The sequence below is a fragment of the Emydura macquarii genome, unplaced genomic scaffold (assembly GCF_026122565.2).
Source record: "Emydura macquarii macquarii isolate MOO-44397 ecotype Brisbane River unplaced genomic scaffold, CSIRO-AGI_Emac_v2 contig_1947, whole genome shotgun sequence".
NCBI classification, from domain to species: domain Eukaryota; kingdom Metazoa; phylum Chordata; order Testudines; family Chelidae; genus Emydura; species Emydura macquarii.
In genome coordinates this window covers 422,972-444,700 of record NW_027132084.1, presented here as the reverse complement: position 1 = coordinate 444,700, position 21,729 = coordinate 422,972, and the positions used below count along the sequence as shown (strand labels likewise).

The following is a 21,729-nucleotide window of genomic DNA, read 5'->3' as shown; positions in this document are numbered from 1 at the left end:
CATCCATCTAGGGAAATCACTAGTGGCTCCTGCTGTTCTGCTCTTTTTTCTCCTTCTGCTTCTCTTAAGGTATATCTACATTTTGAGCTGCAGGTGTAAATTCTGGTGTAAGGAGACATATACCCATGCTAGATCTGAGCAAGGTCTTGTGCTAAAAATAGTGTAGCCTTGGTGATGCATGTGGCAGAATGGGCTAGCCACCCTGGGGTGGCTAGCTGCTCACACTACTACACTACAATCTATTTTTAGTGTGCTAGCTTAATTGGAACTAGCATGGGGTATGTCTCCTTGAGCTGGAATTTGCACCTCCAGCTTGAAATGTGGACATAATATCACAGACATGTCTTTGGATTATTTTACTTCATAGTTCCCTTCTTGCAAAAGAGCTAGCAGCTTCAGCCACTCGACTTCCTTTCTTTTCCCTCCACTCTTGAGAAAGGAACAATGGCGTTTGGAATGTTCTGTTCCAACATGGGAAGGAGCCAGACAAAATTTTTACTTGTGCCAGACTCAGTGGCACTTGCAGCCGTACACACGTTACATGGTGTGTACCATTGGCAGTGGCAAGGAAAAGCAGTGCTGGTCACCCCACAGCCCAGGCAGGTTTGGCTCCGTGGCTCCTCCATCATGACAGAGGCTTCTAGAAGCGTCGTGGTGGAGAGATTCATGGGGCCAAAATCGAGTGAGTTGTGTTGTGACCCCCGTGCATGGAGGTTCAGCACTACTTAGGTTTGGCCCCACTGTGCCTCAATCGTGATGGAGGTGCTGCAAGGCCAAACCTGGTTGGACACACTGAGCAGTGGGGTTGACAATGCTGGTCCTCATTGCCACTGCTGTGGGGCTGGCTCCTGTACCAGGGTTACCCCCTGGTGGTCTGCCCGGGCTTGCCCCATTTCCAGCAGCCCATGTCCCTTCTCGGAAGTGGAGAATGACATAGCACCTGGCTGGGCCAGGCTGAATGGCAGAGGGACTGAGTATGGTGTGAGCATAGTGGTGCAGTGGGGATGGATTCACAGGGATTGACAATGAGTACCATGGAAAAAATTTCTGTGGGTGCCCCTGGCAGAGTGAGGATTTGAGACTGTCTATAGGGTTATAAATTATAATACTCAGATCATGTAAATGAACTATTCTCTGTTAATTAAATGTTTCTTTATCTTTAATCTCCAGCTGCTCTGGAAGGTTTATGCTCAGCATCAGTTATCTATCACTACCCTAGTGGCACAGGAGGTAAAGGTGGGGCTCGTAGGGCACAAGGTAGTTCTCTTCCTGCTGAGGCAGTCAACAGACACAGACCAGGTAAGCCCTGAATTGAGCTTCTGTTATGACTCTTTTCTTCGGATGTTTAGTTATGGCAATCTATAGTCTCTCCCCCCCCCCCCCCGTAGTAATTTCACACAAGGGTAAAAATGGTAATAAATTAAACTACATTTCTTTTTTGTTAGGATTTTTACAATAAAAAATAAGTCTACAATGGTTTTGTAGTGCCATTAAGAAGTTTGCTTACCCAGAGATAGGATTGTGAGGCACTTGGTCAAAATTCCTTTGACTGTGTGTTAAGGCCAGGATTCTACTTAAGTTTTGGGGAAAACTATTCATGGGGAAATATATAGGCAATTTTCAGAAAATATATAAATGGTGTTGGAGGGATATATGTATTAATAAGGATAAGGATATGTTCAATATCCAAGGCTTTTGCTGTTCCTTGTTAATTTATTCAAGGATGTGTCTGGAAGATCTTATCACTTAGTTAAAAACTTTGGATATATACTCTGCCAATAATGCATGTTACTTGTATGAATTATGATACTCTAATATTGAATTATGACCTATATCAATCTTCAACCATGCCCCTTTATTAGGTCTTTTATTAAAATGTTGGTTTTAAAATTAAACACCACTCAGTAAACTGACAATTTGCCATCATTGGGCTTTAATATGCTTTTTGTAAATGCTTGAATTGTATAACTTTTATGAAATGGGGTTACCTTCCTTCAAGAGAGTCCCTGTTTACTATTTAGAGTTCAAAAACCCCCGAACACCCCCATTTCCCTGTATAACAAATAATCGTAAATTCTTTTTAAATTGTGATAACTAATTCCATTGTCTAAAAATAGCTTTACTTAATTATTATACATATTGATATTGAGAAACATTTACTTTGCATTTCGAAAGGATGAATTACAAATTATATGTAGTAACATTTTTTCAACTTTACATTAAAAGAACATGGTTCAAAATATTATGCCAGGTATTCATGTCATTTAAGTGAATAGTTTTGTCCAGCTAGGCCCATAACCTTTTAAAGTGACTCTTACGTCAAGTTGGACAAGATGGTATAATCTCACTCACAAAGGACACAGTTGTGGCTATCTCTTCATTTCTCAATGAAGATTTAATAATAATAATAGATATTGCAGTGAGGGGTCATTACTAAAACTTACTTTTACAAAATAATATTATGATACTAAAGTAATAGTTGTCAAAATAACTGAACAAAGTACATTTTGTTCATTTGATGTTGATTTGTAATTGAATAATTGGCAGTGTCTTCCAGTCATTACTGCAAGTGGTATATTTAATACATTGTTTAAATACAAAACTTTCAAAAATTTTTGTTAAATGCTTTTCAATAAGCCCCTCTCTGCATCAAGTCAAAAACATTATTCATCAAGACAACTAGTATATTAATTCAGTGTGTTCTCTTCACTCCATACCTTTCAGGAACACACATCTTACCTAGAAGTGTTATTTTACAGTCCACAAAATATCCTTCCTTAGTTTGTTATTATCACTAACATTTTGGGGTCTAAATAGTTGAATTCTAATCTTTGTTGGAGCAGGTGCTATATCCTGGTTCCAAACCATCTCTCCAAAAATATATAAAGATCTGATTAAAACACAAACGTTGTACCCATTTTCGTATCCTTCCCCTGTAAGGGTTTTCTGACACTTGTTTCCTCTTTAGTACGTACTATTTGTGCAACTACTTTCTATCTGAAGTATCTTACTTTTTCAATTGCACTTACATTTATGATTCCTTACATTTTTAACAGTGACTACTAAAATAGCCTTACTGAATTAGGCATAGAAAATTAATTCCAGTTTTCCTGTAGCTTTTAAATCTCTAGTTTACCTGTCTGGTCTAGAGGCTGAGAATCTGTTTAAGAAGGTACAAGCTATTAGATAAAGAACACAAATAATTTGGAGCTATTAAGCCATCACTTCATGTTTCCATTACCTTCTTTAAGGTTGAGGGCAACAGGATGCTGTACCTATAAGAAATTTGATAGTCACTTCTCTTTCAAATAATCTTCTTTTATGATATTTCACGTAAATGGTTTGTTGAGTTGTTGGGTAGGCCTTACACAAAAGATCCCATATTAGAATCTCATGGAGTACCTCTGCATCTGAGAGGTAGGGAGCATTTCTTTCTGTTACTCAACCTTGATGGAAGTCTTCCACCAAGGTGTATTCACAGTTCCTGGAGAGCCATGCTCTGCAGTGGTAGAGTGATTAACAAAAGCTCAAAAAATGGGATAATCCGTTTAAAGGAAGTCACAAGACATGAAAAAGATATAAGGGTCCTCATGGTAGTAGTTGTATGTTAAATATTCTACAATTCTTTAAAAGTGTATTCCTAGAAGAGTATAACATATTTTAAATTAATAGCCCCATTAGGATAATTTCATTGTGGCAGAGTAGGGACAGGATTATTTATATACAAGCACTTATAAGTGGAGTGTTTTATGGAAGTTTGCTAACAAAAACAAAAAAAAAAAGGGTGGTGGGGGGAATACAATTAAGATCTGCTAGGATTTGACTTTAAAATATCAATAAACAGCCAAGAATAATAATTGTTTTTGGTTTGGTTTTGGAACCACTAACTTATTTCTGAATATACTCTTTTGTTTAAAAAGGACATTTAATATAGGTAATTTTACAGATTAAGATAAAATACGTTGTAACAAAATGACAGTTGATGTTCTTGTGAGTTCATCCAAGCTGATCAACCATTGTTTAAATAGCAATGTCTGTGCTGGATTTTAATTAATCTCTGTAATTCTGCTTGTGACTGGTGATAGTTGTGAAATATATTGCAATAGCTTATTTTGTTGGTTATATTTTTAAGGCTGAAAAAATCATTTTTTCCCTTCTCCTAGGGGCGCAAGAAGTTCTCATTGACCCAGGTACTTTATCTTTATGCTTGTTTCCTGATGATAAGCTGTTTGTTTGTTTGTTTTTTTTTGTTTTCATTACTTGTTTTACATCAGTGTGGATGACTACAGCTAAATTTTCAAAATTGGTTCTGACTTTGTGCCTCAGGTTTTGGGTATCAGTTTGATAAAGCTTGGATCTGATTTTGCTCTACTTAGCTTTGTGGGTGCTTGGCACTTCTGACAATCAGGTCAAGATATCTGAAGTCAATTACCCAAAATTTGGTAGGCATTTTTGAAAATTTGGATCTGCAACTTTATGATCATATTGATTTTGGAGAACAGAGTCTAAATTACCAAAATCAGCATGGTTAGAAATCTGCCTTAACTTTCTCTTTCCATTTACTTACAAGAGGTCATTTTGATTTCCTCCTCCCTCTCCCCCTTGCCCTCCAGTAGCACTTTTAGTAATGTTGTGTGGTAGTCTTCATTATGCCTTTTTCTGGAGCAGTAGTGCTGCCTTTACAATGTTCTCAGTTCAGAGTCTTCCCAGCATTCTTAGTCCTCTGGGTTTTTATTTCTATTTCAGTAGTTATTTTGCTCAAACTCCTGAGCAGCATAAGATATAAGAATTGTAGCTTGTTTTATTAAACCAAAATTATCTGCATTGGATTTTATTTATTTAATCCTTTTGTAAGGTGCTTCTTGAGGCATCTCAGCGTCAGACAATAAAAACCAGATAGAATACATTAAGACCCAAATACAGCATTCACGTGATAGTATAAAAGCATCTAGCACAATGGCAAACCCTATAGCTGTGACGCAAGCCACCCAAGCCACTTCAGTGGGATCAGTTGCCATTTAGTAATAGGAATAGAAGAACAAGAAAGAAAAAGATACAAGAGTGTGGTTCATAATCAGCCAGGTTAAAAAAAAATGAGATTTGCAGCATTTCGTAAAGGCAGCTTGTTGCTTCATCGCTAATGAAAAATACTTATACCTTGGTGCTTTGTAGCAGGAGTGATTGAGCACTTTGCAACAAAAAGGTTCACTTGCTTCTTTTAAATATATTTATAATTTTTCTCTTCCCTCAGTTAATGTAACATGAAACATCTTACCAATAGTTTTTTTCACATGCAAATGAGTTTTTTTTCTGGGAACAATTGTTTTAAAATGAAGAGATCCAAAATAAGCTGAAAAAATGCTGTTTTATATTGAAATGACAGTAGGAATGTTTTAAAACAAAAGAACTAGTACAGATTATAAAGGCTGCCTGCTACTTTCTTAAAAATAAACACATGATACAGTGAAACTGCCAAATGGGTCACCTTATATTGAAACCACCGTTTAAAATCGTTTCAGTCACTGTTTAAAGTTTAAAATTCAATTTGAATTATTTATTTATTTATTATTTGGCGTATGCAATTCAGACAAGCCAAGCCACAGCATTCTTATCAACGACGTTCCAGGCATGAAGACCTCCAGGAAGTTGTCATTTTGCAGTCCTCAACAATGTGTGTCACGGTTTTTGGCTGCCCACATCGACATAGTGGACTGTCTCTAAAACACCACTGAAACTCCAGTGCAGCATAAATTCTATGTCTGACATGAAACCAGTTCAGATCATATCTGAAGATCACACTTCTCTATTTTCATGACCCACTTGTTCATGGCCCACTTACTTAGAATTATATGAAATATTGCCCTGTAGTTTTTATATAAACAGTATAGTACCAGTTCCTGTATGTTGATAGCATTGCTCTGTAGATATCTAAACAGTATTCACACTTTGGTTTAGCTGGGATTCTTTAGTAGTTTTTATGAATAAATAAGTTTTCTCACAAAGGCAGCTGATAGAACAGTATAAGATCCCCGTTTTCTCCTCCAGTTCTGCATTTGGGGGTGAGCCTCTGCCCATGGATTAAGCATGGAGGCATAAAAGGGAAGAATGCCACCTCTGTTGGTTATCCTCTTGGCTCATGGAAGCCAGTCTGTTTGCAGTAATTTATACTTATGGAGGATCCTGCATGTCCACTTCCACCTCTGTTTCATAAAAGTGTAAATTTGGTTGGAATGAGTGAAAGCAGTGTGTAGGTCTCTTTTGAGATACTTATCACTTAGACCATATAAAGGCAGGTAGAATCCCATTTTATTTTCTTGAAATGAATGACCTTATCAGATGATTTTGGTAAACTGGGTTCATAGTCTGGAACAAAAAATTCTCTATGGTGCATCTAAATAGATATGCAGTGTTTAACCTTGAAGAATAAGGTTTTATTATCCTTATAATATATAGAGATAGCGAGAGCTAGGCAAGATAAGATTAATGTTACTTAAAACTCTCTAGCCCTTTAAAAAATCCATCTACCTAATTATAGATTACTGGAAGAAAATGTGAGATTTTTCTTACAGTTCTGAGAATTTATTCCTAAATTTTGAAGTAGGATATATAATCCCATCAAGATTGACTTCTGTCTTTCAGGTTTTTTGAAAGTGAGCTCCTGAATTTTCTTCAATTCATTAACTTAAATTTCAGAGATCCTAGAGACTCAGGCAGCCGTTCTGTTATAAACACTACTGTATTCTGGCAATATCTTCTGGTGGTTCAATCTTTATATTTCTAATCTGCCTTTTCTATTCTGGAATCTCTATTGGCTTTAAGGCTTTATTCTCTTCATAACTTCATCATAACCATCTGTGGCTTCATCTAGTAAAAGGGCATTCTCTTTTATTTCAGGTAATTTCGCGTCTGTTTCCCTATTTTGTTATCAAGGCAGGGCAATCTAGTCTTTTATTCAGAACATTATTCTCCTGGGCTCATCCTTTAACAGCACAAATTAAACCAGTGATTGAAATTGTAGAATCACATTTATAACACAAGGAGAGATGAATCTGGACAAATAACAGAAGACTGAGCAGAACTTTAGAAAAAGTATTATTTCTCTGTTCCCTATGTGGCTTCTTTTAAAAATTTTGTCAGCTCAGGCTAGTCTGAGAGTGACTTGAAATCTACGGTTCCTTTTTTCCCCCTTAGTTACTACCAGATAAAGACTGTTTCAGCTTTAATAGCTGTATTTTTTACAGTTTTGATTTCCCCCATATATAGAATCATAGAAATGTAGGGACCTTGGTAGGTCATGTAGTCTAGTCCCTTGCACTGAGGCAGAACTAAGTATTATCTTCTAAAGTAGATCATCCCTGACAGGTGTTTGTCTAACTTGTTTTTAAAAACCAACAGTGACAGAGATTCCACAGGTAATTTGTACCAGTGCTTAACTACTCTTACAGTTGAAAAGATTTTCCTGCTGTGTAATCTAAATCTCTCTTGCTGCAATTTGACCTTTACTTCTTGTCCTGTCCTCAGTGGTTAAGGATAACAATTTATCACCCTCTTTATAACAAACTTTTACATACTTGAAGGTTGTCATCATGTCCTCCCTCAGTCTTTTCCAGATTAGACAAACCCATTTTTTTTTCAATCTTTCCTCATAGGAAAATCATTTTTGTTGTGTTGTTGTTGTTGTTGTTGTTGTTGTCTGGATTTATGCAAATTTGTTGATCTTTCCTGAAATGTGGTACCGAAAACTGCACACAGTATTCCAGGTAAGGCCTTATCAGTGCTGAGTAGAGTGGAAGAATTATGTCTTGTATCTTGCTTACAACACTCCTGCTAATATATCCCAGAATGATGTTGCTTTTTTGCAGCAGTATTACATCGTTGACCCATATTTAGCTTGTGATCCACTATAACTCGCAGATCCTTTTCTGCAGTACTCCTTCCTAAGTAGTCATTTCCCATTTTATATTTGATAGATTGATGGTTGATTATTCCTTCCCAAGTGTAGTACGTTGCATTTCTACTTATTGAATTTTATCCTCTAAAGTGCTTGCAACTTCTTCCAGCTTGGTATCATCTGTAAACTTTATTAATATACTTTGTATACCCTTATCCAAAGCATTCATGAAGATATTGAACAGAAACAGACTCAGGACAGATCCCTGCGGGACCATACTTGATATGTGCTTCCAGACTAACTGATTTAGTGCTCCAGCCAGTTATGTACCCATCTTATAGTAGGTTTGTCTGGGCTATGCTTCTCTAGTTTCTTTATGAGAAGGTCATGTGGGACAGTATCAAGCCTTACTTAACTTGAGATATGATATGCAATGCACCCCAGAGTGCTGAGGCAGTTGTCTGATGTGATTTCAGAGCCATTGGCTATTACCTTTGAAAGCTCATGGCAATTGGGGGAGGTCCCTGATGACTGGAAAAAAGCAAATATAGTGCCCATCTTTAAGAAAGGGAGGAAAGAGGAGCCAGGGAACTACAGACTGGTCAGCCTTACCTCAATCCCTGGAAAAATCATGGAGCAGGTCCTCAAGAAATCCATTTTAAGGCACTTGGAAGAGAGGAAGGTGATCAGGAACAGTCAACATGGATTCACCAAGGGAAAGTCATGCCTCACCAACCTGATTGCTTTTTGTGAAGAGGTGACTGGCTCTGTGGATATGGGGAAAGCAGTGGACGTGGTATACCTTGACTTTAGCAAAGCTTTTAATATGGTCTCTCATGGTATTCTTATCAGCAAGTTAAAGAAGTATGGGATGGATGAATGGACTATAAAATGGATAGAGAACTGGCTAGAGCATAGGGCTCAACAAGTAGTGATCAATGGCTCCATGTCTAGCTGGCAACCGGTCACAAGCAGAGTGCCCCAGGGGTCGGTCCTGGGGCTGGTTTTGTTCAACATCTTTATTAATGATCTGGAGGATGGGGTAGATTGCACCCTCAACACGTTTGCAGATGACACTAAGCTGGGGGGAGTGGTAGATACCCTGGAAGGTAGGGATAGGATACAGAAGGACCTAAACAAATTGGAGTATTGGGCCAAAAGAAATTTGATGAGGTTTAACAGGACAAGTGCAGAGTCCTGCACTTTGGACGGAAGAATCCCATACACAGCTACAGACTGGGGACCGACGAGCTGGGCAGCAGCTCTGCAGAAAAGGACCTGGGGGTAACAGTGGATAAGAAGCTGGATATGAGCCAGCAGTGTGCCCTGGTTGCCGTGAAGGCTAATAGCATATTGGACTGCATTAGTAGGAGCATTGCCAGCAGATCGTGGGAAGTGATTATTCCCCTCTATTCGGCATTGGTGAGGCGGCTTTTGGAGTATTGTGTCCAGTTTTGGGCCCCCCACTACAAAAAGGATGTGGAGAAGTTGGAGAGAGTGCAGCGGAGGGCAACAAAAATTATTAGGGGGCTGGGGCACAAGTCGTATGAGGAGAGGCTGAGGGAACTAGGCTTGTTTAGCCTGCAGAAGAGAAGAATGAGGGGGGATTTGATAGCAGCCTTTAACTACCTGAAAGGGGGTTCCAGGGAGGATGGAGCTAGGCTGTTCTCAGTGGTGGTAGATGACAGAACAAGGAGCAACGGTCTCAAGTTGCAGGGGCAGGAGGTCCTAGGTTGGACATTAGGAAAAAGTTTTTCACTAGGAGGGTGGTGAAGCACTGGAATGGGTTACCTAGGGAGGTGGTGGAATCTCCATCTTTAGAGGTTTTTAAGCTGTGGCTTGACAAAACCCTCGCTAGGATGATTTAGTTGAGGTTAATCCTGCTTTGAGCAGGGGGTTGGACTAGATGACCTCCTGAGGTCCCTTCCAACTCTATGATTCTATGATCTACTGCTTCCCTGCTATCCACAAGGCTTGTTACCCTGTCAATGAAGGATATTAAGTTGGTTTGACCTGATTTGTTCTTGACAAATCCATGATGACTGTTACTTATTACGTTATTTTCCTCTAGGTGCTTACAAATTCATTGTTTATTTGCTCCATTATGTTTCTGGGTACTGCAGTTAAGCTAACTGGTCTATAATTCCCCAAAATGTCCTTATATACTATGCAGAGTATTCTACAGGACAAAGAAGGATTATATGGCAGTGTAAATATCTAACTGCTAATGTATCTGTTCTTTGCTAGTTGAATTTTTAGTGTGTATGATGATTCAGATTACTAGTTTATAGTTGTAATTGCTCTTTCTTATGCCTGCATAAAGAATCCATTTTATTTCAAGAACTCCTGCCTTAAATTAGTGATACATGACATCCACACTGTCTGATACTAAGATTAAAAAATATAAGCCATTTATTAGCTGGAGCATGAGCCAGTTAGTCAGAAGTAGATATGAAAGGTAACAGTGATGGATCTCCACCAGTGAGGTCCCTAGTGAGAAGTCCAGTCCTACCATCTCTGGTAGCTAATAAAGGACAGGGTGCTAGGAATTCTACTAATTGTGCCCCAGGTTTTTATTCACTGGAAGGGAGGAAGAAGTCTTCTCACACTCCAGGTCCTTGTGGCTATTCTCCATGTTGTTAGTGCTGCGGAGTGCTGGTTGGTGCCGCAGAGTTTTTATATCTGTCAGTGCTGCGCTCCTTGGAGCTGGGTTAGCTGCATTATCTGAGGGTGCAACATGTTGATTCAGCAGACCTCAGCATTATTCATAAAGAAAGACCACAGGTTCAGTTTTGTGGCAAAGGAGGTTGACCAGGTTTATTTTCAGCAAAGGAGTGTACTAGTGCCTTGTCCATCCGGTCTCAGGGACACTAACAGAGGTATGCTGGGACAAGGTGAAGGTTCAGTCATCATAACAGGATGCTGTCCCCTCGGCCGATGCAAAGAAGACCCTTCTATGACTTCTCCTTTTATACATTGATACAAACAAGTTACCTATTACATTCCTGATGTTGTTAGTTATCACCCTTATACCTTCTAATTTGAACAAAACATCCTCATCCATTATCCTGTCATCCCGTCTTTATCTTACGGGGGGTCAGTGTATTCCTGTACAGTCTCTTGGGAATTTGTTTACACAGTAACTTGAGAACTGTGGATGTTTTTGTACCATTCTCTCCGGTCAGGGATGCGCTTACTTGTGTGTTACAATATTGCCAAGACCTGCTCTGTTATGCATAGGGTTCCAGGAAGGCCTACACTCTACTAACTCTATCTTTTTGGCATTTGCAAAAAAGGGGGGAGAGGAAGAAAAAGGTTTCTCTTCTTATTTCTCTCCCAGCATCTATTCTGGGGAGAATCTGCTGTTTGAATAACACCAGGATCTATTTCCGGTACCTTTCCTGGGTAGCAGCATGAAACTGACATGCTCCCAGGCAACCTTGCTTCTGTCCACAGGTATCTGAAGCGTTTTAGAGAAAACAAATGGTCATCTTAATTTTACTCTGCTGCTGTTTGGGAAAGCTTTTAGCAGCAACAACAATACTGAATCTGTCTGCCTACAGATTCAGAAAGTTGAAACTGTATCACTTATCTTTCAAATGTGAGTGAATATAATCTTTGCAACCTTAATAAAGATAAAATTGTTCTAAAATTGATAGTTTAGATCTTCCCCATTCATTAGGGAAAACTTCTGTCTCTCACTGAATGGATTTTTCGAGCCCCAATTATCTGTATCAAAATTGTTCTCCTACGAGACACATCCCTTCAGTATTCCACAATATTTTGATATTTTATGGTAGAATAAGTTGGGGTGTAGGTCTGTGAATATTGATATCTTAACAAAATGAATCATACTCGTATGCAATAAAATCCAGTATGAAACATACATAGATCCTGTATTGTCTCTTAATGGTGGAGGAGTTATTACATGGAGGATAGTATTTCAGAAATGAAACATAAATGATGTGTACAATGTGTAGCCATAAAGATAATTATTTTACCTGGGAATGAACTGCCATCATTATATTAGATCTTCAGAATTCTGAACAATTTATTGTAAACACAATTTATTTGTTCAAGATGATTTCACATTGAGACTATATGCTGGACTTTGTGTGAGGTTCTGTTTCCCATTGCAGTTTGTTTGATAAAATTTTCTTCTGGTTTTAGGCTGTTCCATTTATTACTGTTTTATTATGCAATGTTTGACTTGAAAAATACTTGATTTTTGTTTTTTCATATTATGCCGATAAAATTATTGGAACCAAAATTTAGTTTACTGTTAAATTTTAAGAGCCCTAATGCCTGGGGTTCGTTGTTGATTATTCAATGGTTATGTTGTACTTATGATTTATCATACAAATTTATATAAAGAAGTAATAATTCTGTTTTCTGAACTGACAACTGTGAATACATCCTGTTGAAAAGGATGTCACAGAAATTTTGTTTCAGCTTTCTTTGACCTTCAAAATAGTAAATCTGTATCACTTCTTATCACTGACTTCTACATAGATTGACATTTTGAATAGATGGACTTCTAGCTGTAAAACATATATAAAGCTCCCCAGAGCTATTTGTTCCTCTATATGTAGTATTATCTGACTGCTCTCATGCTGCATGAAAAATCAAAATAATGTTATAAACACATGCTAACTGGATTTGTATCTTTAAGTACAACAGAATTTTATTGTACAACTTCTAAAATACAAACTTTGACAATTGCTTAATACTCCAGTTGTAATGATGATAATTTCATTATTAAGGTCCATAGTTTATTCTGAATAATAGAAAGAGCTTCTTTGAACTCTTAGCAAAGCAGGAGCCTTCTAAGGACCCAAACAGGATTTGGGCCCTATTGTGCTTGACTCTAAACCATGGGATATGTGGTCCCTTTCCTGGAAGAGCTTGCAACTTAAAAAGACAAATGGAAAAGGATAAACATACAAGCAAAGGGATATGGGTGGTCAGGGGCACAAGTTTCATTACTTTAAGAGATTTTGTCAAAGAAGAAGTTTATTTTAATTTTTTATTTTGGGAAAGAGATGAAGCCAAGGGGGATGACAGAAGGGAGTGAATAAACAAGGCTGGAAGGAGGCCAAAGAGTTGGAGGTAGCTGGTTGCAAGATGTGCTTAGTTAGGGAGTTCTCAACATGTGAACTTGCTTCCTGTATCCTTGGAATGACAGGCTCAGATTTGATGCCATTAGGATGTGTTGCAAGACTTAATTGTTTTTCTATACTTTTCTGAGGTTGGGAATAGGAAAAAAGTTCCTTTTAAAGGAATTGGGGGTGTTTTGATGGTTATTCTGACGGAAAGAATTCATGAAATCTGTTGTGTAAAATTGTTCTGTGCAAATGACTTTTAAGAGTATGAATAAATAAAATTAAAACATAAATTATACAAATGGAAGACTTCTCAAAGTTAAAATGATATAATTTAGAATGAGCTATGGTGATTTAATTCTTGAAGTAAAATCTAATTTTTTTAAACGAAGTCTGAACATCCAAGTGGGATTAGAAGACCATAAATTCATATATTTAATGTTATTTAATAACTGAATAGTTACATCTCCAATTTGCCTTTTTTGGGTGAATTCAATTTTAGTTCATTTTAGTAAGGCATAATATTATACAATCACTTGTCACTCAGCCAGGACATGGCTTCTTTATGTATTCATTATGTACAATTCACTGAAACGTATTTTGTATTCTAACATATTAGATATGTTTAATTTTAAATAGAAACTTCCTGCTCATTCCTTACTGTGCTCCACTGTAGGTGCCCTCACTTCAAATGGTATAAATGCAGATACCAGTGCTGAAATAGGACGTGCCAAGAATTGCCTTAGCCCTGAAGACATCATAGATAAATATAAAGAGGCCATTTCTTACTACAGCAAGGTAACCTTATGTGCATTATGAGAAATTTCCATACATGCATCAGTTTCATGCATGGATCAGTACTTTTAATACATTTTTAGTTGGTGTTAAAGATCACCTCCCTTATGAATTACATATAAATGTTGGCACATTTTTTTCATTTGTGTAAGATAGAATACTGTTGTAAGAAAACATGAGTAAATTATAATAGTAAAGCACATAGAGTACTGTTCTCTGATAGGGGATCTGGTCATCTCAGAATGCTAGATAAGCCTTCACACTTCAAGGGCTATATCTCAAACTATGGTGTTCTGTTGAGTTGTACTATGTATTGTACCCACTTGTGCCTGTAGGTCTGTAGATTAATTAGTGTATGTTTTTAGAGGGCTGTATGAACATAAAGTACTTTTATAAATGCCAATTATTTGGGGGAAGTTCTCTGTTAATTGGGGGGTACAGTTATATTTTTGAATAAACATATGTACAATTCCATCATTGACACTTTACTGTGTAAGCTAAATATGAACACACTGTGTGCATGCTGGAGCAATCTCTAATTGAGAGGTGTCTTGAGAGTTTATTGAAGGATTTACAAGTAATGGTATCTTTCCTTGAGTCTAATATTTAGAACATAGCCTCATTAGAGAGAAAGGAGACTGAAGAAATAGGAAAGGCAATCATTCTTTTGGCTGATCCTTAAATGTAGAACTGAAAAATTACTCATTTTAGAGTAATGAGCCATACTGGACCCTCTTTCCAAATTTCTGTGTCTAGGCTGCCTCTTCAGAACATCTGGTGATAAAGTGTAAACTTCTGTTTAGACCCAAAAAAAAAAATCCTTTGTATTATAAATTCCCTTTTGTATCAGAGTAACAGGGTATCTTCATCTGTATTACAGATAAATTTAATTGTTTTACATAACATGCCTAGCTGTATTTTAATATTTTGCAAACTTCCATCTTCCCCTCCCTTAAGCTTCAAAACATTTACTTTGCAATGTTCTGAAAATGAGTTAAAAAATCCCGTGGGTTTTAATGTCATGATTGCAGTGAAGGTAGAATCTCCAAACAAAGAAAATTTATATACAGGTAGTTAAAATTACACTGCGAAGTAATGAAATTATTCATGGCAGTTGTTGAGAAACATCAGATAAAGCTGACTTTAGTAGTACTTTCAAGGGTGAATTCTGCCTGGTATGTAAACTTAACACAACTGTAAGGTATTTGTGAAGAAGGAAGGCATGGTTTTTAAAGTAGTGGTTAAAGAGTCAGACTTAAAATAAGGCCCTCATTTTCAATATAAAACATCCATTATCCACAGTACATGTCATACAGTAACTAAGGCAAGTAATATGTCTGAAAGGACTGCTCTATGGCTACTTAAGGAACGTTTGCATCTTAAAATGTCCAAGATAAACCTACCTCTGAATCCTTATTCTACCTTTTAATTAGCTATAGGCAGAATGACTTACAGTCCTATTACAGAGGTAGCAGCACCTGCTATCCTGTTTTGAGTACCCTCTTTGTGATTCTTAGTAAACCTTCATAGCATTCTCCCTCTGATTCTGCACTTTCATTCTTGTGGTTCCCATTTCTATATGTATTGAAGCATCTGCCCTGCTTTGTTGTAACTGTCCTGCAGCAAAGGGCCACTAGAGTGAGTGTGAGGCTTTTATATACCTTCATTCTGAGTGGTATTTTCCATTTCAAATTCATATCCCTTCCTCCTTTCTAATAATAGTAGTTGAATATAGTGTTCAGTATCCAATTGACAAAGTATTGAAGCCATTTCTTTTATAGCTGTTGACAGTGTTGTTTGGTAGAATAATTAGTCAGCGGGGCACTTGTCTAGAAATTTGCCCATTATCATTTGCCAAAGTTCAAACAGGTATACTGTGTATATATACAGCTTAGTTTTGTAAATTTGGGGATACATCTAGGAAGTTTTCTGAAACGTAGATCATTAGTTATAAAATCAGTTTGGAAAAAATCAGAATATATAGTGTAGTTAGTTCACTTTTTATTAACTATTTTGTCTTTGATAATTAAAATTAACAAAAATAAGATGATTAAATTTTCCTCCTGGGCCACTGTTACACAATTTTAGGTTCTTTGTAATCAAGTATTTTAAAGAGGCACAATATAAAGTCTTGGTACAGTGTTTTAAGATGACTTAGTTGTAAAAGGAACATTTTAATATCAATTGTATGTACTGATAGTTTTGCTTATATGCCAGTTATTCTGCCAACAAGTGTATACAAATGTAATTTGCAACATTGTGAAAATATTCTGAACTTCTCTCTCATTTGAGTTCTGAAATGAAAATTCTGCTTTCAGTCTCAAATTATTTAATAACAAAGTTGGGTGAGGAAGGTGGACAAATGTAGTTTTGGTTCATACCTTTTTAATGGATGATTGTCAATTTTTTACTCTTGTTAATTAGCATGCATCATAAGTTTTTAATTAAACAATGTAATCATTAGTTTTCAGAGGTAATTGTATGGATTTTAGTGAAGTGAGAATAATGAAATGTGTGTTGATGAGTTGCATGTACAGAAGCATTTTTCAAGCCTGAGGAAGAAAGGCATGCTTTTATATTAAAACATTTTAATTATTTTTGTTTCCTCTTTTCAAGTATAAAAATGCTGGAGTGATTGAGTTGGAAGCCTGTGTGAAGGCAGTGAGAGTCCTGGCAATACAGAAAAGAAGCATGGAAGCTTCTGAGTTTCTTCAGAATGCAGTTTATATCAACCTTCGACAGGTGAGTGTATAATCCAATTATTTTTTTTTTAAAACTGAGAAAGAAAAATCATTGAGTGAAAGATTCTTGCATTTAGGAAACTTGTTTTGCTATTCTGTCTTGAAACTAATGCTTTACACCTCTTTAGCATCTTACATACCATGATCTCAAAGCATGTTAGAGACATTAACAACTCCATCTAAAATGTGAAGGGTTGGTGTATGAGACTTATGGTTTCCTTGGTGATGCTCTTCAAGTGAAGAATAAATGTGTCTTAGGGGTGCCCTGCTGTCAAAGATCTTATTGGAAAGTTATGCTAGAGAAAATTGGCCACATTACCAGTCATATCATACCTGTTATTTCTTAACTGCGTCTGTTATGTGATCTATAACGTATGAAAATTATATCAATAGTACAGTATATTTTATTGTTTCAAAAAAAGAAATTCAAGACACTGAAAACCAGACTCAAAGCCCAATATAAAAATATATCACATAACATTCATGTAAAGTCTCTCCTGTGGTGAGGGTCTTATGATGAGCTTTAATTGGACAATTTGTCAGCTCAGACAATGTGACACTGGACAGAGAAATTATTCTATGTGTATGTCCTGGAACTTGTGAAATGATTCACAGTAGCACTTCTGGCCTGCAGTCATATGTAGAAAACACATCCTTAACAGATTGGGCATAATGGCGATGATCACTTCACTCAACTGTCACCTGCAGAAGGGATGTATAACCCTCTCCTGCGGGACAGCTGGCTAGATGAATTTCTATTACTAGGGGAGGCAATAGGGTCAGAAGTCAAAGTGCAGCATCATTTTTGCTTTTCGTGTCAGCAGTGGCCAATTTGCTGTCAGAATGCTCATTGGGGAGAGGGAGAGAAGGTTTTTTGGTTGGCTCCTCTGAGGAGAGGAAGCACTGCTGGGCTCTAAAAACTTAGGTGTTCCAATTAGAGTAAGACGTAGGAAGGTTACTGAATGTTGTTTTAGTTGCGTTGTTTATTTGGGGTAAACAAAGGTTCTTAACAAAACTCTAAATCCAAAAGTTGGAGGTGTAGTCAGTTGGTAGGCTTTGAAAAGATCTGCAGGGTCCTCAAAATAGTTAGGAAAAGCAGCCAAGATCACTTGATATTTACAGGCACGTGTCCTTAGAAGAAGATTAGCAGTGTAGAAAGGCTGTACTGGTGACCCAGAGACACTGATATTGAATAAGGTGTGTGCCCAGGAAGGGACAGGTAGTGACAGATGTTTCTCACTGTACTCCTATACTCTTTGCCTTTAGATATTCTCAATCATGGAGCAAGAGTCACTTAAAAACTAGTTTTGTCCTTTTCATATTAGTGACTTTTTTCAGCGAAGTTGCTTTCATACCTTTAAAGTTATCAAACATACATTTTTGTATGATAGTTGTCAGTGATTTAAATTCTTGTTTAATGGGTTGTGTGCCAAAGCTATATATTATGCACTAGGTGTCAGTAATGTTATTGCTTGTTACTAGGACATTACAGAACTGAAATATTGTCTAACAGCCTCTGACTTTTCCAAAACAAGATACTTTTCTGTAGTTAACTTACTTCAGTATATACTTTACAGTTAAACAAGAGAGAAATAGTGAGCTTAGATGAGACATCATACCAAAATGCAGCAGCTGCCTAACCTAGAGAAATCTTGTAGTTTTTGATAGTTAGTTCTTTTGTAGGATTTGATGCCTATCAAGCTAAGCTTTTCACTATTGACTTCCTGACCCAGTGGGCTGTATGCTTTTGCCCAGAAGCATGAGGGTTAATATTTACATGATACTTAGACATTTATAAAACGAAAGAAGAGTTAAGCTCAGATGATTATCTTCCTGTTTTCTGAATTTGTTGGTCTTTGACAAAGGTTTAAAATTTAAAAGATGGTAAATGTGAGTGACTGTAGGAAATGTGTATTCTTGGCCTTAGAGTTCCACATGCATGAATATAACTAGGGCTTCTGTTTTTTTTGGTTATCAGTTTCATTTTGGGGGGTTGTTTTTAAGCAATTTTTGAGTTTTGTGTAGATGTCCAAAAATTGGGGGTTTTCAGGGCTTTCTTTTTGTATGTACTATGAGTAAAGTATATAATATTACATTACTCCTTACAGTGGTATATAGTGTAGTGAGTAATGTTGTAATGTTCCTAAGTGTGCTTTAACATAACACTGTTTCAAACAGCACTACATTAAAGCACATTCGAGAATCTTTTGTGCACACCAGCAAGGTCTACATAGACCAATTAATGCTCAACACATTAGTGTGCTTTAGAAATCACACTCCCTTAATCTGCATTACTGCTCTTGTAGACAAGCCCTTAAATACAAGTAACCATTTCTGGTGTTTTTCTGGATAAACACTGATTTCATTTTTCGTATTGGAGTGTGTTGTTGATATTTATATGTTTAAAACCTGAAATGAGAAACCTTAAATACAATGTAGTGCTAACAGTGGCTTAGAGAAGGTTTGAGCTGTTACTGACCAATAGTCCTTATAATTCTAATTTGAAAGGCTGCATCAGTTTTTTATTAATGACCAATAGTAATGATAAACGTCAACCTAGCGCGCAAACACCGCCCCCCCCCCCCCCCAAAAAAAAAAAAAAAAAAAAAAAAAAACAAAAAAGGTCCAGAGAAAACACAGTTTTAGTCTGATAGAAAGTCCCTTTGGACAGTAAAGCTACTGTGCAACAGAAGATTGATCCAACATATAGTTAAATTCAAACAAGTCCTTCATACAAAAACACATTAGAGCAGCAGTTCTCAAGCTTCATTGCACTGAAATCCCTTTCGGACAACAAAATTTACTACATGCCCCAGGAGCGGGGACCAAAGCCAATGACTGAGGGCTTCAGTCCTGAGTGTAGAGTCAGTAACTTGAGCCCTGCCACCTAGGGCTGAAGCTGGAGCCGCGCTGCCCAGGACTGAAGTCCTGGGTCTTCGGCTTCAGTCCCGGGTGGTGGGCTTGGGCTTCAGCCAGGGGCCCCAGCAAGTCTAATGCCATCCCTGGCGACCCCATTAAAACGGGTTCATGACCCACTGTGGGGTCCCAATCCACAGTTTGAAAACCATGGTACTAGAGCAGTATTACTGGTGGCTTTAAAGCCAATAACTTCTCTGGTTTCCTGACAAGAAAGGAAGTGGTGATTATAGATGGGAATAGGCAGAAAAAGAAAAAAGGCAAATACTGTATTAATGGGCTTGGTCAACTGAAGTTGTATTGTAACTGGGAACATTATAGCAGTAATGTAGTAGTCGTAGGCAGTGCATGGCGTGTAGTCATAATTCCATACGCTGTGATCCTATCACATTTCATAAAGTAAGGGGGTTGGGCAAAGCAATACTTGTTTAGGGAGACCTGTGAGGAATCCCCAGAAGAATTCAATAAAAGATATTTGTAATTCAGTAGGTGGTATGCCCCTGCTCCTGAGTTTGCGGTGAAATCGACCTCTTTGGATAACACTAAGGAACAACATGCTAATGGAGGATTTGTCTTTCAGATGAGACTTAAGACAAAAATGTTTTACCTGTGGGCATTATAACTGACATGTCCATTTGATAGTGGCTGATAACTGTATGGTTTATTCATTTCAGGGCTAAGGTGTTTTTTTACAAGGCTATCTTTACATTTTTTCACAAAGTTAAGAGCATTAACCCTGATTTCCTAGTCAAATTCTAATTTGGGCAACTACGTTCTCTCTAGCTAAAATTCCCTTTATTTTCAATCAGATCAGGGTATTTTTCATTGTCATTTGCATTCCTTTGAGATGACAAAATGCTGTATTAAAATTTCACTTATAAATAGTTTATTGAATTCTTAAGTGCAACTTACATCATCTTTTAATATGATGATAATAATACTTAGCTCTTACATAGAGCTTTTCATCCATAGGTCTCAAAGCTTTACAAAGGAGATGAGTATCATTATCCCCATTTTACAGGTGGGGAAACTGAGGCACAGAGGGACAAATGACTTTTAGCGCTAGGAATAAAACCTAGGTCTCCTAAGTCCCAGTTCAGTGCTTTAACTTCTAGGTCACACGAAGTGCAGAGAATATATAAATGGGCTAGAAAATGCAGGTCATAGTGTAAAGACTTGGTATAAAATTCAGAACACGGGCATCCGAACAGATATAGAAACTTGCTTCCAGTGTCAGGACCAGAGATTATTTGCTTGTTTGCTTATTTTACACAAGATCATTGGGATCTATTTGGCTCTTTCATTGTCTTTGATATCTTTTCTATGTATTTTCCAGTTGTTATATTTTTAACATTTTAGCATAGTAAAAAGTACTTCATAGTCTTTTCTCTTCCCTTTTACGTTTCAGCTTTCTGAAGAAGAAAAAATCCAGCGTTACAGCATTCTCTCTGAGCTGTATGAACGTATTGGATTTCACCGAAAGTCTGCTTTCTTCAAGCGTGTAGCAGCAATGCAATGTGTGGCACCTAGCATATCGGAGCCTGGTTGGCGGGCATGCTACAAACTGCTTTTGGAAACACTTCCTGGTTACAGTCTGTCTTTGGATCCGAAGGACTTCAGCAAAGGTAAGTTTCTGTAGATCAGACTGCTGGTTCCTGCCTTACTATAATTAAGTTGTGTATAAGAATCAAATAAAACAACTTCTCCATCCGCACCCATTTCAATCTGACGACAGCAACTAGTGCAAAAGAAAGAAGCATCATTATCTTTGTTAATAGGCTGCTGTCTTTATTCAACAAATGTGAAATTCTGATCATATCTAGGAATGCCTGTAGCCAACCAAGCTATACTTAAATCTCTTAAATAAAGTGTTTTAGAAATGAGGAATTAACTGAAGAAATCTTGGAGCTACTGACTGTTGTTTGCAAACTCATGGATGACAGGAGAGGTCCTGGAAGACGGGAGAAGGGCTAACATAGTGTCTATTTTTAAAAAGGGGAAAAAAGGAGGAGCTGGGGAATATAGACCAGTCATCCTGACCTCGATACCTGGGAAGCTACTGGAGCATTGTATAAAACATTCAGTCTGCAAATATCTGGATGATGAAAGAGTGATCATTAGCAGGCAGCATGGATTTACTAATCATGTCAAACCAGCTTGATTTCCTTCTTTAGCAAGGTAACTGGTTTGGTGGATGGGGGAATGCAGTGGACGTGATATAAGGGGAATTTAGCAAGACTTGTGACAGTCCCACATGACATTCTTTTGAGTAAACTGCAGAAAT

The 21,729-nt window shown here is 37.4% G+C and overlaps 1 protein-coding gene across 3 annotated transcripts in view; it reads left to right on the top strand.

Annotated features, from left to right (window-relative positions):
• The window catches only part of TRAPPC9 (trafficking protein particle complex subunit 9), a 420,270-nt gene that overhangs the window by 22,809 nt on the left and 375,732 nt on the right, over positions 1-21,729 (top strand). For all 3 annotated transcript variants that reach the window (XM_067558312.1, XM_067558311.1, XM_067558313.1), the window contains exons 4-8: positions 1,171-1,299; positions 4,164-4,190; positions 13,670-13,791; positions 16,405-16,530; positions 20,854-21,070. In XM_067558312.1, coding sequence (XP_067414413.1) covers positions 1,171-1,299; positions 4,164-4,190; positions 13,670-13,791; positions 16,405-16,530; positions 20,854-21,070 — 621 coding nt within the window. The remainder of the gene's footprint in view (positions 1-1,170; positions 1,300-4,163; positions 4,191-13,669; positions 13,792-16,404; positions 16,531-20,853; positions 21,071-21,729) is intronic.